Raw genomic sequence first — 27,517 nt, 5'->3', positions numbered from 1 at the left:
AAATGTGGTTGCCCACGATTTCATCCTGTGCATTCAGAATTCTGCCACTGGGTGGCGGTAGAGTCACAGTTAACTGTTCGTCCACAGAAGGAAATGGGCGATTTTGAGTCCTGATGGTAGCCAACTAATCATCTCCATTTGCAGGGATGAAGAACCAAAAATTTAAAACCACTATTTTTTACAACAACAGAATGTTAGGCTTCAGGGACTATTCCATCTGGGAATTTAAAGAAAACTTGAAAACCATCTACTCTCTCTTTTCCAAATCAGAATTTTGTATACAGCTTCTACATAAAATGGTCTGTACTTGAACTAAACACTTCTCATCTGAATCTCACCACTTTCTAAGGCAGCCTTTTCCAGACTTGAATATTTCTTAGCACTGGGAAGTTCTTCTTCATCTTGATATAAACCCCGCTTACCTAAAACTGCTTACTCCTTTTGCTACATTCTGTTTCATTGTGCTAATAAACCTCTCTCCCATTCCCCTACCATTCTTCTCTGCTACCTGCTGGATACTGGGACCTGGTATTTCCCTATTTTATGCTTCTGGTTGTTCTCTCTTATGTCTTGAAGAAAGCAAAAGGTGGTAGAATTAAATAATCAAAAGGAAATACAGCAGTGACCATATTTGTACAGCATTGTTTCTTCCATTTTAATTCACAATCAGCTGGAAGCAGAGGGTTTTTCATGTGAGTAAAAAGCTGATAAAGGGCACATGGGGGCTCAGTTGGTTAAGCATCTGACTTTGGCTCAGGTCATGATCTCACGGTTCATGAGTTCAAGTCCCGCATGGGATGAGCACAAGCCCTGCTTTGGGTGAGCCCCACTTCTCCCTCCCTCCCTCTCTCTTTCTCTCTCTCTCTCTCTCTCTCTCCCTGCCCCTCATGGGATTCTCTTTCTGTCTGCTGTCACTCACTTGCACCCTCTCTCTCTCAAAAAAATAAACAACAAAAAAAAATGATAAAATTATCAAGACAATTTTAAGGTTGTTTTATAAAGGAGACAAAAGAATTTATTAATTTGGATGGATATTGTAGCATTAAAGACCAATGGAAGAACTGAGGAGCAGTTCAAGATTTAGCAATTAATTTTGTTCCATTTTTTTTTAGATTACACTAGATGTACTGGCTGATATGGGTCATGAGGAGTTGAAAGAAATAGGCATCAATGCATATGGACACCGCCATAAATTAATCAAAGGAGTAGAAAGACTCTTAGGTGGACAACAAGGTAAGCTATTCGGAAACAAAACAGTAAAATCTCAGAAGGAACAAGTAAGTTGTCAGGGCTGGCATCTGAGCTCAGGTGGTCTGAACCCAGAGCGCATGCACTCAGCTGGTGTAGCGCCTCCTGCCTGCCCCATCTTAGTTACGGACATGGCTCTCCCCCTCGCTGCTCTAGCTAGCCGTCTACTCGTTCTCCCCTCTCCCCTCTCACTTTATACCCTCAACATGTCTGGAATCTACACTTCTGTCTGCTTCCCACTGCTGTCTAATCTAGTACAGGTCACCTAATCCTGGCCACCGTCAGCTGTCTCCTTGACTGTCACAACCGCCTTCCAGCTTATCTCCGACCCTCACCTTTGTCTCCCCTCCAGTACCTGCCCTGCATGTACTCAGAAGACTCTTTTCAAAATGTGTGATCAGATCACTCCATTGCTTAAGACCTTTCAGCAGAATCCTGTTGCTCTTAGGATAAAATCAGACGTTCGTAACATGGCTTTTCATAATCTGACCTTTCTCTCTGACCTCGTCCTGAACCTTTCTCCCCACTCACAGTTGTCAGCTCAGCCTTTTTCCTCCCACCATACTTTGCTGTTACAAGCCTCCTATCTTTCCCCTTTGTCGGCCCCCATTTTTATCATTTTTCTATTTGTTAAAAGTGCTTTTACAATAGGAAAGTAAAGGGAGAAAAGGGAGAAACTTGAATTAGCCACTCTGCAGCCAATAAAATTGCAAGAGCAACATGAAACTAAGTGTTAGCAGGTTTTGAACTTAAGTCTCGCTCATTTATCTGCATTAAATTAAGCATGATGAAATGAACAAGAATAATGTATTTTAAACTGATTATAAGTGACCATCTCAAGCCATCTCACAGAGTTACTACAGGATAATTCATACATTTTAGACCTGACTAGATTGTGATCACAGTGTGTTTCTCTTTTGTATCAGAGATAGCTTCATGTGTGTTTATGAATGAATTCAGTTCAACAAAAAATTGTTGAGCCCTGGCTGGAGAACTCTGTAAGAACAGATAAAGTTGATCCCCAAACACATCTCCATTCCTGCTCTTGTCTTTGGATGTACTGTTCAATATAACCTTATGTATTAGGTTTGAATTGCAAATAATTGAGACTTGTTCCAAAATGTCAATTATTTATGACAGAGTTTTCCCTAAAATTGAGGCCGAGGAGTGTGGACTTTAACGTATTCATTTTTCTTTCCTACAGGCACCAACCCTTATCTGACTTTTCACTGTGTTAATCAGGGAACTATTTTGCTGGATCTTGCTCCAGAGGATAAGGAATATCAGTCAGTAGAAGAAGAGGTAATGTACAGCAAAATTTTTCATTCTCTTCCTGAAATCTGTGGTTAAGCCTGTTTTTCCAGTAGAGCTAAGTTGGTCTTACAGTGATTTATGATCACCTGTCTATTTTCCTGTCTCCCTTAGCCATTATGGTGACATATCGCCCAATTCAGCTAGGACTCGGGATTAGGACTATGCCACAGTGTTTGCACATCTTAATAAGCCTAGGGTTTCCAGTAGGGGGGCCAGAGGTGTCTTTTCATCGTAGAGGCTTTCCTGAAGCTATACAAGAGCCCTACTAGAACTGTTTTCTTCCAGTGTTAAAATGCTACCTAAGAATGATAGGGAGTGAGAATCTTGCCTCACGAATAGCAAAGATCCTCTTGTTTTCACTTTCATGCAAAGTTATAAAATGTGATTATAAAACAGTACACCTAATGTTCGTGTGCGCTTATGAAATCTGCCTCATACCTCGAGTCACCTTTTATCTCTTCGGTCACTGTGTGAAAGCACCGTGGTGAGGCTGATGGATGCCCCTCTTGCTTGACAGATGCCATAGAGATTCCCCCTCTACCGCTGGCTCATGCCTCATTTCTTACACCTAATAAACACAGTGCCAGTGGTATTGTCACAGTAAAGAAGCTGCCTAACCAATTCCGTTATTTTGCAGAGGAAGGCATGCCTTCGTATTTTTCTCTGTTTATTTTCTGCCTTTTAATCACATTATTCTCATCCCAGGAAGTTCAGCACCATTATTACCTCAGGGTGGTCTTTCAGCTCATGCCTGGCCAGTCTGTCAGGAGAGCATCAGATCTTCTAGCAGCTCAGTGCCTGATCCTTCTTTTACTGGTCGCAAATTTGGATCATACTGTCAAAAATGTGACGAATACCTTCACAGATAGAGCAGTGAGATGGAGAATTAACTCTTTGGAGTCAATTCTGTGAGGAACTTGGGTCTTCCAAACATGTTACTTTTCCATCATTCTTTTGAATTTGGAGCGTGGGAGAAGAGCAAGGACTGCGCAGAAGAAGGTTACTCCCCCTGGGCAGACGTCATCCAGCTTCGCCCAGTCTGTCTGTGCAGATGCACTTTGAGATCCCAGATTAAAGAGAGAATACGGGTATCTCACCTAGGGAACAAAAACTTACTAATTTTTAAAAATCACATTTGTTTGATGAGTTTAATGAGTATTCATCGAATGTGAGGAGTTGAAGTTTGACTTAACCCCGGTGTGGCTTCTCCTCAGTACCATAAAATAGCAATGGAGATGGCTTAGTGTGATGTTTTATTTCTGTGTTTCCCCACAGTGCTGACAGGAAAAGCTTTTAAAGCTTTTTTTTTTATTAGGAAGAAAGAAAATGTAGAGGTTTAATATCTGTATTTCTGACTTATTTTCTCATCAGAAATACTCATCCACTAGACTTTGTTGAACGATTTACAGTGAACTCCCGTTTATTTCTTAGTGCTGAGTCTGAGAGTCATCAGTAAAACAATATAACAGAAGGTGAATGTTGAAAACAACAGAGGAATGTCTTTAGAATTAGATACTGGCATCTTTTCAGAAAGTTATTTTATTTTGTTCTATAGATGCAAAGTACGATTCGAGAACACAGAGATGGTGGTAATGCTGGTGGCATCTTCAACAGATACAATGTCATTCGAGTAAGTTTTTAAAATTTCAGGGTGAAAATTAGATTGCAAGGTGTGCCTGAAATCAAATATAGAAAATGACAAATTTTTTCTAAGCTTCCTGCTTTTAAACTGCCAAGCTAATCGGGTCATCTGTTGCCTGACAGTCAGGTGTTACCTTCCTCTGACCCCTCAAGACCATACTTCGCTAGAAACAGAGACTGGGTGGAAAGAGGAAAGCTACAGACTGGAGTCTAGATCTGCTGCCATTGCTGGTACAGAGGCAGTGAGGAGACCTGGCCCACCCACATATTTAGACTGTAGCTGACAGTGATTTTTATCACCACCTCAGAGCAGTGTCCAGAGCCCGGATTTTCAGTCTGAGTCAGCGATTGTATCAGAATGCATATATCTCTTCGTCTCAGTATCTCAATCAATAATATAGGATAGATGTGCTTTTTTCAAGGGAGCGTCCTAAAGACGAGTAGAATCTGTTGAGCACGGGCTTATCCCTTTTGAGTTATACCAGCGCACGTCAGAATTCCCTGGAAAGATTTTCGAAGAAGGTAGATGTGCAGGCCCCTGTATCCTAAAACTCGGCAAGCCTGGGAGGAGTCTAGGAATAACTCTGTTTTTTCCTTAATTCTTTGGGTGATTTTGAGGCACAGCCAGGTCTAGTGCAGAGTAACAAAAGCCAGAGCTGAAAATTATGTCACTAAAAGCCAGAATGTTAACTTAGTCATGCTACCTGGCAACTTTATCATTTTCAGGTAATGTTTTCAGCAAACAAAAATTGAACCTTCCTAAAAGAAAACATACTTTTCATTTTAAATTATAAACTGCCACTTGACATTCTTTGCACTCATTTGCTTCTTTCTTCCTCATCCTTAAAGATTCAAAAAGTTGTCAACAAGAAGTTGAGGGAACGATTCTGTCACAGACAAAAGGAAGTGTCTGAGGAGAATCACAACCATCACAATGAGCGCATGCTATTTCACGGTGAGCGTCAGGCCCGCCATTATCTCTCTGGGCTTTTTTGCGAATTCCGATGTCATTGACCGTATCAGTGTCGTTAAAAATGGCTGGTTTTGAGTTTTTGTTTTAATTCTGCGTGACCAGTTTTGTAATGCATTGCGTGTTAGTACGGGCTTTCCAAGGCATGCAGAGTGAAAATCACTTCACGGAAATTGTTTTAGAACTCATATTGCAAGTTGAGCCATCTAGATGATGAAATATTTTTATTATAGTTTAGCATAATTGCTTCAGCTTATCTGATTATCTGTTTTTGTGTAAAGTAAGGTTGCGTGTAAAATCTATATTTTTAAAGCCGCATTGTACTTTGGTATCTAAAATCTCCTGCCATCTGCAGAATCCATATTACATCCTTGCTTGGTGAACACCGTAGGTCCCTGCTAAGATTCTAGTACAAGATAATAACTTATGTAAGGTAGACCATCTTACAACTTCATTTGTGCATTACTAATTACTTAATATTAACGTGCCAAGTGCAAAATAGTTTGCAGCTAATTGAGACTCCAGACAGGTACTCAAAAACTGATCTTTCTGTGTTTGTATTTTTAGGTTCTCCTTTCATTAATGCCATTATTCATAAAGGGTTTGATGAGCGACATGCATACATAGGAGGAATGTTTGGTGCCGGGATTTATTTTGCTGAAAACTCCTCCAAAAGCAACCAGTATGTTTATGGAATTGGCGGAGGAACAGGCTGTCCCACGCACAAAGATCGCTCGTGTTATATATGTCACAGGTGAGCACCTTGGGTCTCGTATAGTGGTTGCTATCCTCAGGTCACGAACCGGATTAGTTTCTCAGGCTCTGCTGAAGTCACAGGTTATCCTCAGTGTTGATAATGGATCACACGGATTCGGGGTTGGATGGGAATAGCTGATCAGCCTGTGTCCTAAGAAGAGAAACGACAGCACAGCTAACAGCGGGGCTGGGAAAAACCAGGTATCTGCCAACCAGTCATAGGTTATGATGAAGCTCCCTCCAGCTGGACTTGGTCCCTGAGCGTCACTTGCTGAGGTTCAGATTCAGAACAAGAAAAGGTTGAGAATTTTATCTGTCGAAGAACCTTGAGCATTAGACACATTTGAACTAAGACACAACTTCTATAAACAAGTTGAATCTTCAGTTTCCTTCTGATGTTGCTAGCAGTGTTTAAGGCAGGATATATAGTCAGCCTTGAGAAGTCTAATTGCAGAATATTAACTTTGGATTTAATAGTAAACAAACGAATATTAGCTTTTTAAATAGAATTTTAAAACTCAAATTCAAGAGAATAATAGTACACTGTCTCTGAAGTCAGTGAAAAAAATGCCATTCTCTTCCCTGCCATTGGAAAAAATACAAACAAATTATACATCACAGAGATTGCCGTTGATTGCATTTTTCTTTAACCAGGTGGAAAGCCAGGTTAGTTACAGATCTTGTAATTCAGAGGAAAGCTCAAAAAGACCCAGATAGCCTTGAAATACATAGAGTTTTTGACTTTAAAACTTCCTGCCCTCCATTACTTTATGAAAAAATTATAGCCGTCAGCAGTCCTAGGATGGATCCGGTATGTCCAGAAAAAAACCGTCTTTCTATTAAAGCCGCCACGGTTAATAATACACAAAAATTCCCAGGGATACGTAACATGCAAAAACTCTCTGCTGCTGCAAACCTATCCTAAATAAACAATAAAAATGAGCCTAGATGAGCAGTTGCCCATGACAACTAGACACATAGGTTTATGTCTTAGCCAGGATTTCCTAGAAAACAGAGCCTGAAGCAAAAGCTGATGTACTAACGCTTTCTTGGCAAGTGCGATACCAGGGAGGCAGGAACGAGGGCACACGAGGAAGTGAGGTGGAGAAGGAGGCAGAGCAAAGACCGTGAGATGATGCATCAGTGAGTTGGCCTGTTTCATAACGAGCAGGTGGTCGCTGAGTCCGCGAGACGTCGGCAGAGAGGCTGTGTGAACTCCTGCATCTCAGAATAGGACATCATGGGAAGATACAGAGGAATTTGTCTGCTGGCCCTTGTCTGGCACTGTCACTAGTTGCCCCACGGGACATCGGTATCCCCGTGTCTGGAGCTGTTGCGTCTGCAGAATGCGGCACAACACGCAAAGCTGGCGAGTGAGCAAGCAGAAGCCAGTACCCTCCACCTGTCCGTCTGCAGCCCACCGCTTCGTGGGCCGGTCCTGCGTTTTCTCCTGCCTCCACAGCTCTGGGGCAGGAAGCAGAAGCCAGGAGGTGGGGGCCTGTCAGGTCAAGCTCTGCGTGACCTAAGGACTGAGAATAGCATGGCAGTGGGCGGGCAAGGTCCAGTGACCCCCAAGTGCCGCCATAATGTGAAATGGGGCTCAAACATCTCCCTCTAATACAGAGCCAAACCTTTTCCTCTGGGACCTGCGGGAGATGCAGCCGGTACTGAGCCAGCACCCCACAGGGTCATCAGTAACATCATGCTGAAAAAGCAAACCCAGGCAGGACCCAGTTAGACTGGGTCTGGCACAGTTTTGGCTCAAAATGATATCTCTGGTTGGTTATAATGCAGAGATCATACTGTGTAACTAAAAACAAACCATTTGACTGAATACTGTTTTGCATAAGTGTGACCAATCTCACTGACTGAAGTGTTGATAGTGTATATTAAAGGTTCGCAAACGTTTATTTTAAAGGGCCACGTAATAAATACTTTCGGCTTCACGGGCCATATGATCCCTGTCACAGTGACTCCCCTCTGCCCTTGTAGTGCAAAAGCAGCCACAGATGACATGTAAATAAATGTGCGGCTGTGTTCCAATAAAACTTTATTTACAAAAACAGGTGGCCGACTAGATTTAGCCCATAGGCCGTAGCGTCTCAACCCCTAGTTTATATAGTACACCTTCTTCCCAGTCAACCTTTCGTGTTCTCTGTAATATTTAACATCTACCCCAATTGGTGTTTCTCCCAAGTAGGAGGATTCCTAGCCGTACATTTAAGCTAAGTAGTTTTGTATATGATCCACTTTTATTATTATTTATTTCATCCTTGTTTTTACTTCTTCATAATGAGTAAACCCAGTCTTAATTTCAGATGCATCTGCCCTCTGTTTATTTGCTTCAGTTTCCTCCTTTTCATCCTCTTAGAACTCAGTTTTTGCTAGTATTTCTCTTGTCCCACTAGTCAAAACTCACCAGGGATTTGCTGTCATTGGTTGTGTAACTAACTATTGAGCCTGCTGACTGTTTATAGTAAGTCAGTTATCACCTCCCATCCCATTCCTACTTATATTTGAAAGTGACATTTTAAACTAGCTTGCCTTGTGTGAAATAGTTTTTATAAAATCAACAAATATAACAATTTTATCACTCTAAGATTGAGTGCCTCCTTCAGAGCATCACTTTCCTTTCTTTCCTTTTCTTCTTTAGACAAATGCTTTTCTGTAGAGTGACCCTTGGCAAATCCTTTCTGCAATTCAGCACCATGAAAATGGCTCATGCCCCTCCAGGACATCACTCAGTGATCGGGAGACCAAGTGTGAACGGGCTGGCATATGCTGAATATGTCATCTACAGAGGTGAACAGGTATGGTATTCGTTAGATAAGCATAACTGAGTCGCTAAAATGTCGGTGCGAGGAGAGCTAAGACCAACTTCTGTTTAGAGAATTTTCCTTTTTTTTAAAAAAAAAAAAATTGTATTTATTTTAGAATTTTTACTACTTTTTTTTTTAATTTGGGAGGGGGAGCGGACAGAGAAAGAGGGAGAGAGAGAGAATTCCAAACAAGCCTCACACTCACGCTCAGCGCAGAGCACTACACGGGGCTCGATTCCACCACCATGAGATCGTGACTCGAGCTGAAGCCAAGAGTCAGACACTTAACCGACTGAGTTACCCAGGTGCCCCTAAAGAATTTTCCTGATGGATGTCCTTGCCATAGGCTGGTCACATGAGTTGAATCTCTATATTTCTGATCATGGCACTTAACATAGAACAATAGTTTTGTGAGTTGTAAAGCTACATTAAATTCTGCCGACTGCCCAAGGCTCCAAAGTAAAATTGTCAACAAAGCAGGAAAACTTCCTGTCATTTTTCAACCAAGTCCCTAACTCTCACAGTACTGCTAAATGCCTACCGATTTGTCTAAAAACAAAGATCAGTTTGTCTGAACTTCATTGAATTCCAAATGGATACCTTAACTACTCTGATGGAGAAGAGGAAAAACAAAATGGAGAAAGGAGAAATTAAGTACAAGTAACATATGAGAACAGTATTATATGCCATCAGTCGTGGGCCACAAATCCTGAACTCCATTTAGTAGACATGTTGATGGTGGGGATATGGGCAAAGCGATGAAATGCCTTTAGGTGCATTGTAGGATTGAACAAATGAATAAATGTGTTGATGTTTGATTGGGGACCTGGGATTCTCATGGTGGAAGAAGGGACATAAAAAATGCAAAGATGGACTGAAATTGGAGGTATCGATAGGAACTCATTGTTTCTAATGTATGTATGTGCACTGGTAAATCCATGTTATGTGTAGGTATGTGGGTAAGAGTATATGTAAGCGTATGTATGTATATGAGCATATATTCACATATATTTCTTAGCACTGTCTGCTGAAAACAAGAAAACCCCAATAGCGGTGAACATACTCAGACCTAGACCTTGGTTGGTCTCTAATACCATTCCCCACTTAAAGGAACCCGGCGTCTCTGGAGAAGCAGCTAATTCCAGGGCTGAAGCAGAATAGGAACAAGTGAGCCTGGACCATCCTGTTATGCCAGAAAGGAATGAAGTGGTGAGGGCATGTCACAAGGACACAGGGCCAGCATGAAGGGGCTCCCACTGGCCAAATCTGGAACAGTTGGAATACCAAAATAAGTACAGTAATAAATTTAAAGCCACTGGGAAAAATAGGAATTCATGACTCTATACTGATAACAAATAGGTAAGTAAATAAATGAAGGGGCAAAGAAGGTTTTGCTTACAGTAGAAAGCCAAGGGCAGATGAGGACATGTGGAGGGAGGATTTGAAAAGTCATCATCTTGAGACCACTGTGGCAAGAATCATAAGTGGATGCTAAATCTAGGAGATAATTTTGATAAGAAAAATGATATTTGCATGGTGTTCTCATTAACTACAAAGGAGAAGCAAACAGTAATGATACATTGGAGAAAGGGGGCCAACACCTTGACCAGATGATCGAAATTAACATCACTAATGAGGGACAGACAGAAATAGAGTGGGCCTCCAGATATATTCTGAGAAGGGCACATCCTCTATGCAGTATTCTAGCCAAGAATGCATAACCCTGGTCTAATCAAAATGAGGAATGTTCTAGTAAAAAAAATATGGGAATGGAGCACCTGGGTGGCTCTTTCAGTTAACTGTCCAACTCTTGATTTTGGCTCACATCATGATCTCTCAGTATGGGAGACTGAGCCCCACATTAGGCTCTGTGTGCTGATAGCACGCAGCCTGCTTGGGATTCTCTCCCTCTGTGCCCCACCCCTGCTCATGGTGTGTGCTCTCTGTCTCAAAATAAAGAAATAAAGTTTCTATTAAAATGTGGGAAGATTAGATTCTTTAGAAATGTAAATATGATAAAAGAGAAAGGCTTTAGAAACTTTCCAGATTAGGGGGGCTTGGGTGGCTCAGTCAGTTAAAGGTTCAACTTTGACTCAGGTCATGATCTCACAGTTTGTGGGTTCAAGCCCCCCTGTCGGGCTCTGTGCTGACAGCTCAGAGCCTGGAGCCTGCTTCGGATTCTGTGTCTCCCTCTCTCTCTGCTCCTCCCCTGCTCACGCTCTGTCTCTCTCTCCTTCTCTCAAAAATTAAACACTTAAAAAAAATTTTTTTTAATAAAAAAAAAAACTTTACAGATTAAATGAAACACAAGAGATAGGACAACTAACGTAAGGTCTTTCCCCCAAGTTGGATCTGGTATTGGAAGAGAAACAGCATCATTAAATCCACTGATGGGGTGCCTAGATGGCTCAGTTGGTTCAGCATGTGACTCTTGATCTCTCGGCTCAGGTCAGGATCTCACGGTTCTTGAGTTTGAGCCCTGTGTTGGTCTCTGCATTGATGGTGCAGAGCCTGCTTGGGATTCTCTCTTCCCCTCCCTCTCTCTCTCTGCCCCTCCCCCACTCTATCACACTCTCTCAAAAATAAATTAAACTTTTTAAAAAATTTAACCAAGACCATTGGAATATGAAGGATAGGTATTAAAGTATTAGCATAAAATTATACTGTTGATCCTGTGCTTATGTAAGAGAGTATCCCTATTCTTAGGAAATAAATACTGGCATATTTAGGGGTAAAGAACTATGATGATATATAGAACTTACTCTCAAATGGTTCAAAGAAAATATGGGTGTGTGTGTCTGTCTCCCTAGTACCTCCCTAGAGGTTGGGGAGAGTGTACATGAGAGTGTACATGACAAGGCAAAGGGGTAAATAAAAGCTTATTTTATGGATATGGGTAATGGGTGTACAGGTGTTTTGGTGACATTTTAATTTTTTCAATTTAATATGTAAGTTTGCATTTGTTTCCAAATAAAAAGTTTAAAAACTGCCAAAGAACAAATTTGTCAAAATTTTCTGTGTAAATCAGAGAGAAAATACTTTCACTTTGATCCAGTAATTCTACTTCTATAAATTTGTATTCAATATAATCAATGATGACCACCACCAAAAAAACACAAGCCCACAAAACCATATAAGGATGTTCATCACTGTCTTGATTACCATAATGAAAAATTTTAATTGCCTAAATATTCAACAAGGAGAATGATTAAATAGGTGTTAGTATATTTATATGCCTGTGAGTTTAAAAAAATACATTTACGTGATTTATGTTAAATGGAGTCAACCCCAAAACTTAAGGGTATTGAGATTATAGGTGATTTCAGTGGTCTTCACCATACACTTTTCAAGAAAGTTACCTATGGTAAGAATAATGTATTTCATATTTGGGTGTAAAGAAATAATAAGGGCTACTTCAAAAATAATAGGTTTACGTTTCTGATATTTGCTGATCAATCATCATTTCCTGAGTAATTTGGCTTGATAACTTGTTTACAATCTGTTGCTAAGAGAATTTTAGAGAATGATGTAGTCCAAGTCTATTTGAAAGAAAAAAGTTCCTTCAACAATGAAACGCAGGTAATAGTTGTTTTATTTCAAGGCATACTTGCCCGCATGGATATTGTTAAGTGTATTGTCTAGTAATTGAGTCATTTTCCGTTTCCATTTTGGCATTTCTCCTAAAGTTTGGGTGAAGTTTTCCATTGGTAACTTTATTTCATTTCTCTTTGTTATACCTTAAATCATCCTTCACCCTTAGTACTAACACTTTCAAGAACACACAAATGTTTTATTCAGAGGGTTGATTTAAGGAGTATCATTCATCATTGGTGAGATTGTTTCTTTCTTTAGAATTGAAAAGATATGTTCAAAATTATGCTTGGAAGAAAAGTGGTTCTGATTTTAGTATATGGCTGGACTCAAAATGTCAGGAGTATTTTTGTATGTTGTACTTTAAGCATCACATTAAATTAGACATAAAGGAGAGGTATTCTCTGGCCATTGGCTGCTACAGAGATTTAGCCTTTATTTTACTGAAATGACACGAACAATGTAGTTATTTAACCTGGAAAGTAGAAAATTGTATAATAATTTATAGCATGATTTTCAAATATATAAAGTTATTCAAGAGACCATGATTCTTCTTCATCCCTGTGAAGAATAAACTGAAAGCATTTGAGTTTAGATAACAGTAGGGATCTGGGTTAAGGAATGGTTCCTGAAAGTCAGTTAGAACTTCCTGGAAGTCAGTTCCTGAAAGTCAGTTACCAAAGTGGTTGTTGAATTTTTTCTTACAGGAACTTAAAAAAAAAAAAAAAAAAAAAAAGACATTCCACGCTTTTATAACCAGCATGGATATAAAGTGACTTGACAGGAAGTAACACTCGGTGGTTGATCCTGCGCCCTTCTGCTCCTGCAGTTAAATAATTCCCTTCTCTTAAATCCCTCTGGACTTGAATGTCTGTAATCAGCCTGTACACACAAACAGTGCGGTAGCCTAACCACTAGGAACCAGGGCCCTTAATCATTCATACCACTGGAGTCTTAGAATCTGCCTGACTAAAATTTACATGTGAGAGGGATCTCCTTAAATAGTGCACCACCAAAATGTAAACACTAGCATTACCAACTCCTTTGCTTCAGCAGCTTTTCTGCAAGCAAAACGAATGTGTCACACAAGGTATGGTAGATACTAAATTTCACTGGGACAAAAAGAAGTAGGAGTGTGCTTCACACTCATTTTTGACACTGGGCACATGCCAGTGTGGGTTGTTTTTGAATCCTTCTTTTTCTGGGTCTGACTTACCTTCCCAAGCAAGACTGGAAGCTTCTTGACAGCAAAGGACCTTATCTCACCGTAGAGTACTTTATACATAGAGATGCTCAATACATGTATATTGGTGGTGAATAAATACTTTTCTTGACCATTTAACCATCTAGTTGGCTGGGCAGTTTGTCCATTTCTCCAGCGGTATTTGAGCTTTCCTAGAGTTTTTCAATTCCTAGAGTTTTATTCAAACTCTAGAATTAGGAGACTAGCTGACCTAGCCTGTTTTAGTAACTAGTTGACTAAAATACCATTTCAAGAATTAAGCAGTGTTCAAATCATAATAAAATAAGACTACAAACTTTTTAGTTATTGAAGCTTCAGATTGGAAAGTCAGGAGAGATGAAGATTGTTAATTGTGTTATTCCAACTAGAGGTACTAAGAAGATAGAAACCATTGCTGTTTTTACACCAAATCAGAGCAGACTAGAATTTTTGGAAACATATTATGAGTGATAGTGTTTCCTTACACATGTACACAGTTATAACTTTTAAAGACACATTTACATTTTTTATTCTTGCTGAGACCCCCTCAGGAGGGGTCTTTTTTTAATTGTTTATCCTTATGTCTTTAATAAATCATGATAATAATGTTAATAGTGACAATTTACACATACCAAATTCTTAGTCGGCCAAACCTATTCTAAGATCTTTGCATTCAATGCTTACAAAAATCTTAGTATTATTACCGTTCCCCTGTATAGATGAGGAAAGTGGAGGCAAAGACCTGTAACAGTTTCTGCCTCCTAAAAATCAGATGTGAAATTAGAAATAATCCAGTCAGTCAATCGCATGTTTATTTCTGCATTTTAAATATTCAACAGTGCAGGTTTTTTTCTGGTTTATCCACTGTATTCTCTATGCTGCACTTTTCACCCCCACAACTTACTTAAATAACTAGAATTTTGTACCTCTTAATGCCTGTCACCTGTTTCTCCCATCCCCTCACCTCCTTCCCATCTGGCAACCACCAATTTGTTCTCTGCATTTGTGAGGCTGGGTTGGTTTGTTTGTTCATTCGTTCGTTTGTTTGTTTCAGGGTTTTTTGTTTAAGTTTTTATCTAAATGTCAATTAACATACAGCATAATATTAGTTTCAGGTGTACAGTATAGTGACTCAGCATTTCCATACAACACCCAGTACTCATCACGACAAGTGCTCTCCTTAATCCCCGTCACCTATTTCGCCCATCCCCCCACCCACTGCCCCTCTGTAACCATCAGTTCTCTATAGTTAAGGGTGTTTCTTGGTTTGCCTCTCTCTTTTTTTCCCTTTGCTCATTCGTTTTGTTTAAGTTCCACATACGAGTGAAATCCTATGGTATCTGTCTTTCTCTGACTGACTTATTTCATTTTAGCATTATGCTCTCAAGTCCCATCCATGTCGTTGCAAATGGCAAGCTTTCATTCTTTTTTATGGCCGAGTAACATTCCATCGTGTATGCATACACCACTTCTTGTTTATCCGTTCATCAGCCAGTAGACACTTGGGCTGTTTCCCTATCTTGGTTATTGTAAATAATACTGTTGTAAACATAGGGGTGCATATATCCCTTTGAATTACTGTTTTGTGTTCTTTGGATAAATGCCCAGTAGTGTGATTGCTAGATCATAGCATAGTACTTTTTTTTAATTTTTTGAGGAACCTCCATACTGTCTTCCACAGTGGCTGCACCAGTTTGCATTCCCACCAACAGTGCATGACAGTTCCTTTTTCTCCACAGCCTCGCCAACACCTGTTGTTTCTTATGTTCTTGATCCTAGCCATTCTGACAGGTACAAGGTATTATCTCATTATAGTTTTTATTTGCATTTCCCTGATGATAAGTGATGATGAACATCTTTTCACATGTCTGTTGGCCATCTGGATGTCTCTTCTTTGGACAAATGTCTGTTCATGTCTTTTGCCTATTTTTTAAATTGGATTATTTGGTTTTTGGGTGTTGAGTTGCATGTTTTTTATGTATTTTGAATACTGACCCTTTATCAGCTATGTCATTTGCAAATATCTTCTCCCATTCCATAGGTTGCCTTTTGGTTTATTGATTGTTTCTTCACTGTGCAGAAACTTCTTAGTCCCAGCAGTTCATTTTTGCCTTTGTTTCCCTTGCCTCAGGGGACATATCTAGAAAAAAATTGCAATGGCCAATGTCAGAAAAATTATTGCCTGTGCCCCCTTCTAAGATTTTTATGATTTCAGGTCTCACATTTAGGTCGTTAATCCATTTTGAATTTTATTTTTGTGTATGATATAAGAAAGTGGTTCAGTTTCATTTTCTTGCATGTTACTGTCTAGTTTGCCCAATACTGTTTATTGAAGAGACTACCTTTTTCCCATTGATATTCTTTCCTGCTTTGTTGAAGATTAATTGACCATATAATTGTGGCTTTATTTCTGGGTTTTCTGTTCTGTTCCACTGATCGGTATGTCTGGTTTTGTGCTGGTAGCATAGTGTTTTGGTTACTACAGCTTTGTAATATAGCTTGAAGTCTGTGATGCCTCCGGCTTTGCTTTGCTTTTTCAAGATTGCTTTGACTATTCAGGGTCTTTTGTGGTTCCATACAAATGCTAGGATTGTTTGTTCCAGTTCTGTGAAAAATGTTGGTGATATTTTGATAGGGATTGCATTAAATGTGTAGATTGCTTTGGGGTAGGATAGACATTTTAACAATATTTGTTCTTCCTATCCATGAGCATGGAATGTCTTTCCATTTCTTTTTGTCTTCAGTTTCTTTTACCAGCATTTCATAGATTTCAGAATACAGGTCTTTCACCTCTTTGGTTATTACAAGCTGGATTCCTAGGGATCTTATTTTTTTTGGTGCAATTATAAATGGGACTGTTTTCTTAATTTCTCTTTCTGCTGCTTCATTATTGGAGTATAGAAATGCAACAGATTTCTGTACATTGATTTTATATCCTGCAACTTTACTGAATTCATTTATCAATTCTAGCAGTTTGGGGTGGAGTCTTTAGGGTTTTCTAAATATAGATTAGTATAGAATGTAGCATAATAATGTCATCTGCAAATAGTGGAAGTTTTACTTGTTCCTTGCCAATTAGATGCCTCTGATTTCTTTGTGTTGTCTGATTGCTGTGGCTAGGACTTCCAGTACTATGTTGAATACAAGTGGAAAGAGCAGATATCCTTGTCTTGTTCCTGATCGTGTGGGGAAAGCTCTCAGTTTTTCCCCATTGGGGATGATATCAGCTGTGGGCTTTTCATATCTGGCCTTTTTTATGTTGCTGTATATTCCCTCTAAACCTACTTTGTTGAGGGATTTTATCATAAATGGATGTTGTATTCTATCAAATGCTTTTTCTGCATCTATCAAAATGATTATATGGTTCCTACCCTTTCTCTTATTAGTGTGATGGAACACACTGATTGATTTGTGAATATTAATACCCTTGCAACCCAGGAATAAATCCCACTTGATTGTGGTGAATGACTTTTATAATGTATTGTTGGATTTGGTTTGCTAGCATTTTCTTGTGTTTGTTTTGTTTTGTTTTTTAGATTCCATATAAGTGAAAGCATGTGGTATTTGTCTTTCTGTGCCTGACTTACTTCACTCCGGAAATACCCTCTGAGGCCATCCATATTGTCACTAATGGCAAGATCTCATTTTTTTCAATGGCTGAGTCATATTCCATTACACACACACACACACACACACACACACACACCACCTTCCTTATCCATTGATCTATCGATGGATGCTTAAGTTGCTTCTGTCTTGGCTACTGTAAATAATGCTGCAGTGAACATAGATGGTCATGTATCTTTTTGAAAGTCTAGTTTTTTTCATCTTTTTTTTTATATTATTCCATATCTGTATACAAGTAATTTATAAGTCCGCATTCAGCAAATTATTTTTGGGCCCCGAAACATTTACCTCACCAAAGAGTAGTAGTGTGCAGGCCCAGACCTCTCTGAAATACTGCATCCAGCTGTGTCATTATATTTAGGGTTGAAGAACTCCTGTGTAGTACACATACTACAAGGGGGTTTTGCCCCCCACTCAGTTGTCTGGCGAAGGTTGGTAACAACTTCCCCTAAGAAGTACTCCTTCCATTCCAGATCCTGAGCCTTTCATTTTATGTACTGCAAGAAAAAGAGACAAAAGAGACTATACGGGGTGGAGGGCCTAAATCTGAACCATTATGTTACCTTTCATTAGTCACCTTTTAAACATTATCTCCAAACTGTTGCCTCTACATTACTAGTGATTCCACAAGCCTCATTCTTCCTGCTTCTAGTTCAGTAGGTTCTATTTGTCATTAATTAATTTGAAATTAGTTTGAAATCGGTTCAGCCAAATTACTTTTTCATTTAACAAACTTCTTAAACACATGCTGTGTGACAGCACCACGTTAGATGAGGTGAGAGAGATTATCTCCTGCCTTAGCTTTCCCATTAATGCCATGTGCATGACAGGTGAATGCAGCACTTTAAAGTACTCAAAGTAGAAATAACATTAAAACCATTCTCTCGATTATAGGGTCTAGATACATTTATGTACAAGATACAGGTAGATCGTGTATGTTTGGGGCAGGGGGGGGTGGGCAGGTTTAGACACCTGTTGATTGGCTGGTCTTTGCAGGCTTTGGGTATGTATAGAATATTGATGATGATCAACAGCCTCCGAGACATCCACTTAATATCTTACCTGCCAAAGGAGTGATTTGTTTTCTTCCGGTCCTTTGCAGGCCTACCCAGAGTATCTCATCACATACCAGATCATGAAGCCGGAAGCTCCTTCGCAAACCGCCACAGCCGCGGAGCAGAAGACCTAGTGAAGGCCCCCAGGGAAAAGCCAGATCGGATTTAAACTTGGGACTGGATTACAGTGGATTGTTTCCAACAAAATCAATATTCCGTAAATCCCTGACAGCCTAGAAATAAGCTGTTTGTCTTTTATAAAGCATTGCTATAGTGATGAATATAGTATGAGTAACTGATAAATACTCAACTGCTACTGTTCCCTTTGAGGAAATGTTTACAGGGGCGGCCTTTTAACATATCTCAGGCTCATTTGCATTGCAATTGTCCATTTCTAAAACAAGATTGCTTTGATCTGGGCTTGGAAATGGAAAAACAAAACATACTTTCCCAAATTTCACAATTTACACACTACATTTGCTTTGTTATATATGGCACGTGTATGCAACAAATACCTATGTCAGGCTCATTTTAAATGTTTTATAAACATGCATCATTCTTTTTTTTTTTTCCTTTTCCTTTTTTTTTTTTTTCTTTTTTTTGGTTTTTTTTTTTTTTTTTGGTATGTGTTTTTGTTTACTTTGAAAATGAGCCAGAGCCTTCTCGAGGATATTTTGCACAAAGTCACACTGACTAAAATCATTAGCAATGCAACATGAGCTTCTGGCTGAGCAAGACTTAGTTTCCCCCTTTTTTTTCACTCTGATCTATTTTGTATCTGTACTTCGTATCATTGTAAATCGGGTGGGGAAGGAAAAACATCAGGTTTTAGTTTCCTTTTATGACTTGGCCAGTCTTACAAGGGAAAGGCACACAGGTCAGACTGACTTAGGAGCTCGCTAGCTCAGAAAAGTGGAAGCTGCTGTGGGCCCCTGCTCTTCCCGTTCCAGCCTTCGAGGTGTTGGGAGGGCGCCTGGTGCGGAGACCTCCGAAGAGCGCAGCCGGGGAAGGGGGGTGGGGGGTGATGTGTCTCGGAGCTCAGGAAACACCACGGGACGGTGTGGGGGACCCCACTGACGCGTGGGAGGAGCACGTGGTTGCAGGATACCGTCGTAGGAAAGGCTCGCAGGGCCTCCTCCAAGAAAAAGTACTTCTCTTCGCCTAATCCGGACCGCCGGAAGAGTCACCCCCGAAATTAGCTGCCTTATTTCCAAATTGAGTGGAATTATTGTACTCTATTAGAGTCACAAAAATCTTCATGGTTTCTCCAGTTCAAAAAGCTAAAGTTCACATCGTCTTTAGTAGATAGATGTGCAGGGACTTTTGTGTTTACTCCAGATTGGGGCTTATTTTGAGTGAGGTGCTTCAGATAGTTTATAGAGGTCCCTGCACGACGTTTCCGAACCGTTTCTTCAAACTTCTTAACAGACAAGGAGAACAAAAACTGAAACCAAAGTTCTTTTCGGTTATTTTTATAAATGAAGGTGGAGAAATACTATACTGTTTCTGCAGGAAGTTACTACTTTGTTTTGCATGTTTTAATCAATATTTGCCCGGTGCACATCAACGCTCGTAAAAGATTACCCATTCTAGTTTTTACACTCGCCCTTTTCACCCGAACTGAATATCGAATTGACTGCGTTAACTCACTTACTTTGACACGCTGTGCATCTTCTCAGTTTTGAAGCAAAAGTAACATAAATGTGGTTAGGAAAAAAAAGAAAAGGAGAAACAGTGTGACAACAAACTTGCCGTTTCAACTTCAATTTCTGAAAACCGGTTTATTTTTTAATGCAGGCTGATTAAGCTGTGACCTCATTTACTTCCTAAAGGAAAATAAAATGGTTACATGCAAAAATTCTAGAATAGGCTCTTAAAGTATACACTTAGCTTTCTTTTTGGCTTGAGTCCAGTGCTAGAACTAGGCATCGGGAACTAGTTTGAGTTTTATAGCAGAATCTTGCATGGGTCCTCAAAATGAAATCAAGAATTAGCCTCAGTTGTTGCTTCTATTGAAGTTTTAGTGACCCAAGCTGGGTGTTCGTGTCTTGGCTACCTGTGTAATAGCACTAGAATTCCATACGAAGCTTCAGAGTTTAATATTTGTTAAGAAGGCCTTTTTCCTCCTTTCCTTTCTTTTTTGCCATGTGTAACAGTGGGTTGAAGGAATGGCATCTGTATTGTTTTCAGTAGCTGTGAAAGTGTATAATACTTGCCTCCCCACTTAGAAATAGTTTAAAATGGTAAACACAGCTGTGATCTTTAGTTCAGTAAAAGGGTGAATATGGTATAGATCTCAAAAGCTTTATAGCTTTATTAAAAAGATAAGCCACTGCTCAACCGTGGTTATATGTTGTTTCCATCATACTAACTAGATTAATGGATGTGTTAAACTTCAGCCTTACACTTGAGAAGTCCACCTGTGGCTCAGTATCTAACCCGCCGATGTTCCGTATCTGATGTTCCGTGTGCCGAGTAAAGGTACTTGTGTAAGGAAGACATTTGCAGTGCTTCTTGTCTTGTAATGATCCAAGTGCATAGTAGTTGTCGAAAGAATGTGTATGTATTATTCATCTGCCAAGAGAATGGGTTCGTTGATATTTCACAGGAGCCAAATACATCTTTTCAAAACTTGAAAACCAAAGGTCATCATGAGTGCCCACAAGCTAGTACCAGTTGGTTACGTTTGGGACTTCCATCCATAGCAGTGTGAAAACCCCTTTGGAATATAAAAGCATGGCATTAACTTAGGCCGAAATCCATTTACTTTTTTGTATACGCACTTCTGTAGGAGCGCTAGCAAGTTGAGGACTTCAGTGTGGCCTCCCCTGAAATGGCCCTTCTGTTTTCCCAAACCAAATGGAAGAGAGAATCTGCACACCTCCACCAGCCTGACTGCAGTTCTAAAGTCAAATCTTCTAGACCTGATGCTTCCAGTTTACTGGGTATTGCCGGCTGGGTTCTTAACTCGTAAGTTAAGTGCTCTGGACACTCTCTCCTTGCACTTGGCCTTCTTCCCTTTTCCTCAGGTTGCTAGTCTGGAATTGAGTAGCTCCAATAGTTACCTGTGACCCCACTCATCTTCCTCCCTTCTTCATCTTGAGTCTTGCAGAAGGAGACTGTGCTTCTGTTTGCATACCATGACCAGATCCGGTATGCGGCCTCCTGTGCTCTGCTCCAAAGATCCTGCCAATCGGTTAACAAATGACAGCATGGAAACCAGAGTTTTACTTCTATGCAAAATAATAGCAGTACAACCAGGATTCTTACTTACCCTTTCCTTCTTGGAATTCGGGATTTCTAGCTTTTCAGTAACATAAATAGAATAAGTAATACCAGGATGTTTTCATGACAGCATCCTTGTGCTCCTGGAGCTTGACATCAGCGGCTAGATTAATTTCCCTTTGCTCTCAAAATAGCAAAGTGCATTGATGTAGAGAGAGAAATGCCTGAACGTGGCAAATAAAGTAATATAGATTAGTATTCTGTTATTGTAGCCTTTATACAAAAAATAGCGCTTCAGTGTGCTCTGGAAGGGCAGCAGTAGAATGCACGAAGTTGCCTGGGTTCTTCTTTATTTCAGTCCACCTGCCAAGTTCACGGGGTTATTGGCCACTGCTCGCCCCCTCCCCCCCCCTTTCTCAACGTGCGTGCTCTGGAATCCTGTAAAGAGCCTTGAGAAAAGAAGTGGGTGTGTCCTCGGGCACCTTGCCTCCAGTGTGGCCAGAGCCCGCTTGTATGAGGATGTGGGATAAGCGGCCTTCTTGCTGTGTTTTTCGTTGGGCAGTTGTCTCCTACAGAGCTATGGACTCCGGTCATGCGGGGAACACTCCAAGCCGACCTTAAGATAGGGTTTCATGTGTCAGAAATTCATTTAAAGACTAAACTCAAACTTGTTCAGTGTCAGTCAGTGACGGAAAAAGGAAAAGAACGTAATTGTGAAGATAATATTTGAGCTTTGGTTGGACACATCTCGCACCTGAACAGGAAGTGCTTTTTTTGAAAAACCGCCCTGGAAAGTGAGGCGTCTTCAGATACCTTGTGCATTCTGAAATTAATAGACAATTAAATGTTTCTTCTTAAGAAAAAGCCTTAACTGTGGCAAAAACTTTTTAACCTTTTATAGCCTAATAAAGAAGTTAGAATTCCATTTCTCAGTGTTTGAAAGGTGTCAGTCGGGCATGTCTCGTGTATGTCACACCCATAAAGCTGATTTGATGAGGGTACGTATTTCACAACCGATGCTCCCTTACATGCCACGGACTGGATCTAATCAATCCCCCCTGATTTCTCGATGCCTGAAATTCCTCGGCGACCAGATATTCTGGTTTAAAGAAGTGCTAGCAGGATTTCAAAACTTAGCATTTGGGGGCGGGGGGGGGGGGCAGGGGGCGGCGGAGGGGGACACAGCAGCATCTCACGAAGTGATACCACGTGGAGCCTGAGCGTTCCCCAAGCTGTTTTCTCATCATTTTAAATTATAAGCCATGGTTATGAGTGAAGGGCAGTAGGAAGCCCCAGCTTTTATACCCCATGAGACCAAAGCCGCTCGCCGTGCGACCCATTTTCTACATCCGCCAGAGGTCCCGCCTCCTTTGAAATAACAGTCACGCCGCAGGGGTGTCGCATTTGGGCTCCTCCTTCGTGTTTTCTTTCCCGCGTTACATTGTCACACTCACCCAGACTTCTCATGCGCCACAATTCAGATTGTTTTGCTACTTTTTCATCTGTTTGTGCATTTCCTCAGGCAGCCCTGAAAGCCCTTTGTTGATTGAGAGTGTTTGCAGAGAAACACAGGAAAACTCTGGTAGTGGGGTGTCTCTCACGCTCCCATGCCCCTCCCAAGCTTCAGGATGAGGAGCGAGAACACGCAGCAGTACAAGCGGAACCAAACTCTTTGAGGCTAATAGCCTAGACCTAGAGGATGACCTTGACCCTGTAACCATTGTAGTGATTACACAAAATATTTAAGCTCTTCATGTGCATACAATACCTGCTTCTGCTTCCATTGTTTCAACATCACCGGTCTTAGTGGTAGTGGTATTTGTCTTTGATAGCTACAAACTATAAAGGTACTTTTATCAACAAGGTTTCTCAACATTTACAAAACCAGCTTTGAGGAAATCTAAGAGTGTTTCCTGGCAACAGCATTTGGAGTAGTGATCATATGTTCCCATTGTGATGTTGGTCTGTGTGAGTAACCATTGTAGTGACGCCTTGGTTCGTTATTGGTGTTGTTTTTATTTTTAGTCTCTCTGTGACCCACCAGTGGCAGGGGGTTCCAGTCCCCTCGCTTTGCTTTTTTGCGTTTGTCCGTTTGCAGGATTGCCAGATGAAATACGAGGCACCCAGTTACATTTGAATTTGAGGTAAATAATTTTTTAGCTTAAATATGTTTCATGCACTATTTGGCACATATATACAGTAAAAAAGAAAAAGGTTTCTCATTATCTGAAATTCAAACTTAACTGAGCATCCTGGCTTTTTGCTTTGTTTTATTTTGTTTTACTAAATCTGGCAACCCTATCGATTTGGTCATGGGAAATCGCTTACAGCATGTAAATTCTTCTAGTCTTTACTGTCTTTCCCGTGAAACAGAAGACCTTTTTTCCTCGCCCTCTACTTTCCAAACGAGGGCATCAAGGAACGTCACCTGCCTGCATGGTGGGTTTCTATTTAAGACATCTTTATGATTATATTTAACCTGTAATTGTGCTTTGGCTAAATGTCTAACAGTACTTGTAACTGTTTAATATTCAATAAAAACATTTTTAAAATATACTGTGTATGGACAGCAGTCAGCTCTGGAGTGTCATCATTTCCCTGCTTGTCCATTTCAGCCTGACCACCCTTAACACAACTGACCTAAAACTGTCAGAATGCAAGTAGCTGTTGTTCCTCTCGTCTTCCTGCTCAGATCCGTGCTGCAGACGCCTCATCCGCACCTGTAAGCTCGCACGGGAGTGGGTGACGTCCAGCAGCCACGGGAAAAGAAGCACAGGTTCCTTTTAGAAATATCTCTGAAATGAAGGGGCCCGGGCTCTGGCGGCAGACCCACGCCGGCGCCCGGGGCGTCTCGGAGGCCCTGCACGACTTCTGTGCCGAGACTCCCTGCCTCCACCACTCCCGGTGTGATACCTTCCAGGTGCAATGGGAAACGCCAAGCACCCGGCACGGTGCCTGGCACGTAGCACTAAGGAAATCATTCCCTTTGCTTCCATCCTCCTTTCTCCATGCCTCGTGGTGCATTACATAGCAAATTGGAAGCTAGCATTTTATCTACGACTTCTTTGCCAGAGGGTGGCAGAGTCACAAGAGGTCATAAATTACTTGCAAGCACGCTAATAACCCCACAAATAGCAATAGCTATCACTGAGCCCTTGTGATGAGCCGGGGACTCTATATATACCTTGTCATTAACAATCCCAACAACCGGGGCGCCTGGGTGGCTCAGTCGGTTAAGCGTCCGACTTTGGCTCAGGTCATGATCTCACGGCTTGTGAGTTCGGGCCCCGCGTCGGGCTCTGTGCTGACAGCTCAGAGCCTGGAGCCTCTTCAGAGTCTGTGTCTTTCTCTCTCTCTCTCTGCCCCCTGCCCTGCTCACACACTGTCTCTCTCAATAACAAACAAATATTAAAAATAAAAAAAAAAGGGGCGCCTGGGTGGCGCAGTCGGTTAAGCGTCCGACTTCAGCCAGGTCACGATCTCGCGCTCCGTGAGTTCGAGCCCTGCGTCGGGCTCTGGGCTGATGGCTCAGAGCCTGGAGCCTGTTTCCGATTCTGTGTCTCCTTCTCTCTCTGCCCCTCCCCCGTTCATGCTCTGTCTCTCTCTGTCCCAAAAATAAATAAACGCTGAAAAAAAATTTTTTTTAAATAAAAAAAATAAAAAAATAATAATAAAAAAATAAATAAATAAAAAATTCCAACAACCCCACAGAATAGGAATTTTAATCCCCATTTTACAGATGAAGAAACTGAGACTCAGAGAGGTGAAACAGCTTAAATAACTGATGTCCCAGAATTCTTTCCAACATGGACTTTAACACCTGTTGACAGGCACCAAACCTGACTCTTGTCTGAAGCTGGTGTTTAAGCAGGAATGAAACCACCAAGGTGACTCTGCTACATGGTTTTATGTCGTCATCTCACGAGAAGATCAGATTCTAAGCGCCCTTGGGCTCCAGTTTCCCCTGTGGTTTTTGCTGATGTTAGAAAACAGAAATGATAGATTGCTTTTTAAATGTTTCTTTCTGCTGCTTCATTATTAGTGTATAGAAAATCAACTGATTTCTGTATGTTAATTTTGTATCCTGCGACGTCACTGAATTCATCCTAATAGTTCTTTGGCAGAGTCTTTCACAATGCCTTTTTAAAATTCAACACCAAAGACACGATCCACAGAAGAAAGAAGTTGATAAGCTAAACTTCATTAAAATTTTTTAAAAACCTCTTTGAAAGACACTGTGGAGAAAATGAGAAGACAAGCCACAGGCTGGGAAAAAATATTTGCAAGAGACACATCTGACAAGACGTACTCCTGTCCAAAGCACGCAAAGGATTCGTAAGAGTCAATATTAAGAAAATGAACGAGCGGGGCGCCTGGGTGGCGCAGTCGGTTAAGCGTCTGACTTCAGCCAGGTCACGATCTCGCGGTCCGGGAGTTCGAGCCCCGCGTCGGGCTCTGGGCTGATGGCTCAGAGCCTGGAGCCTGTTTCCGATTCTGTGTCTCCCTCTCTCTCTGCCCGTCCCCCATTCATGCTCTGTCTCTCTCTGTCCCAAAAATAAATAAACGTTGAAAAAAAAATTTTAAAAAAAAAAAAGAAAATGAACGAGCGGAGTAAAACATAGGCCACAGATCTGAACAGACACCTCACCGGAGAAGGTGAACAGATGGCGAGGAAGCGTATGAAAAGACACTCCACATCGTTTGTCATTAGGTGAGCGCAAGCTAAAACAACAACAAGAAAACAGGACACACGTAGAATGGCCGAGATCCCAGACGCGGACAAGAGCAAGTGCTGCTGAGGATGTGGAGTGATGGGAACTCTCACCCATTGCCAGTGGGAGCGCCAAACAGTACAGCCACTTGGAAAGACAGCTCGGCAACTGTCTCACAAAACTAAACACACTCTTTACCTACAGTCCGGGAATTGTACTCCTTGGTATCTACCCAAAGGAGTGGAAAAGCACGTCCACGCAAAACCCTGCACGCGGGTGCTTCTGGCAGCTGTATTCATAACTGCCAAGATTGAAAGTGACCAAGATGTCCTTCAGCAGGCACACGGATAAATAAGCCGTGTGGCACCCAGACAATGGGATGTTATGCAGCACTGAAAAGAAACGGGCTACCAAGCCACGAGAAGATGTGGAGGAACCTTGCTTACCGCTAAGTGAAAGAAACCAATCTGAAAAGACCGTTCCAACTACATGACATTCTGGGAAAGGCAAAACTAGCGAGCGTTAAAAGACCAGTGAATGCCAGGGGTCAGGTGGGAAGAGAGGGATAAATAAGTGGAGCGCAGAAAAGTTTTAGAGTAATGAAAATACTCTGTAGGATATCGTGATGCTGGACACGTGTCCCATTTGTCCAAACCCATGAAATGAACAACACCCAAGAGTGAACCCTCATGGAAACTATGGACATTGGCTGACTATGAGGTGTCAACGCAGGCTCATCCACTGTGACAACTGTGCCACTCTGATGGGAAATGCTGAAAATGGGGGGAAGCCACACGTGTGGGGACACAATGTATATGGCAAATCTCTGTACCTTCTGGTTTTGCTGTGAATCTAAAACTGCTGTTAAAAATTCAGTCTATTTTTGGGGCGCCTGGGTGGCGCAGTCGGTTAAGCGTCCGACTTCAGCCAGGTCACGATCTCGCGGTCCGGGAGTTCGAGCCCCGCGTCGGGCTCTGGGCTGATGGCTCAGAGCCTGGAGCCCGCTTCCGATTCTGTGTCTCCCTCTCTCTCTGCCCCTCCCCCGTTCATGCTCTGTCTCTCTCTGTCCCAAAAATAAATAAACGTTGAAAAAAAATTAAAAAAAAAATAAAAAAATTCAGTCTATTTTTAGAGAGAGAGATGAGGGATAGAAACATGTCCAAGCAAAGGATAGATAATGATAGATAGATAGATAATGATGATAGATAATAATGATGATGATAGATAATGATGATAGATAGATAGATAGATAGATAGATGATAGATGATAGACTTTCTCTTTTAGTGGAGACAGGAAACCTAGACATGCACATGAATAAATAAATATTAAATAAAAT

The 27,517-nt window shown here is 41.1% G+C and overlaps 1 protein-coding gene across 1 annotated transcript in view; it reads left to right on the top strand.

The window, feature by feature from the left end:
• The window catches only part of TNKS (tankyrase), a 210,691-nt gene extending 191,895 nt beyond the window's left edge, over window positions 1-18,796 (top strand). The window contains exons 21-27 of the mRNA XM_047092410.1: window positions 1,113-1,233; window positions 2,453-2,550; window positions 4,118-4,192; window positions 5,053-5,158; window positions 5,741-5,927; window positions 8,583-8,739; window positions 18,291-18,796. Coding sequence (XP_046948366.1) covers window positions 1,113-1,233; window positions 2,453-2,550; window positions 4,118-4,192; window positions 5,053-5,158; window positions 5,741-5,927; window positions 8,583-8,739; window positions 18,291-18,377 — 831 coding nt within the window. The 3' untranslated portion in view covers window positions 18,378-18,796. The remainder of the gene's footprint in view (window positions 1-1,112; window positions 1,234-2,452; window positions 2,551-4,117; window positions 4,193-5,052; window positions 5,159-5,740; window positions 5,928-8,582; window positions 8,740-18,290) is intronic.
• Window positions 18,797-27,517: the final 8,721 nt, after the last annotated feature.

The sequence above is a fragment of the Lynx rufus genome, unplaced genomic scaffold (genome assembly GCF_022079265.1).
Source record: "Lynx rufus isolate CCGP_SWC_20201006 ecotype Redwood Valley unplaced genomic scaffold, mLynRuf1.p SCAF_3, whole genome shotgun sequence".
NCBI classification, from domain to species: domain Eukaryota; kingdom Metazoa; phylum Chordata; class Mammalia; order Carnivora; family Felidae; genus Lynx; species Lynx rufus.
Note: the sequence above shows the minus strand (reverse complement) of the source record. Positions and strands in the feature narration are given on the sequence as shown.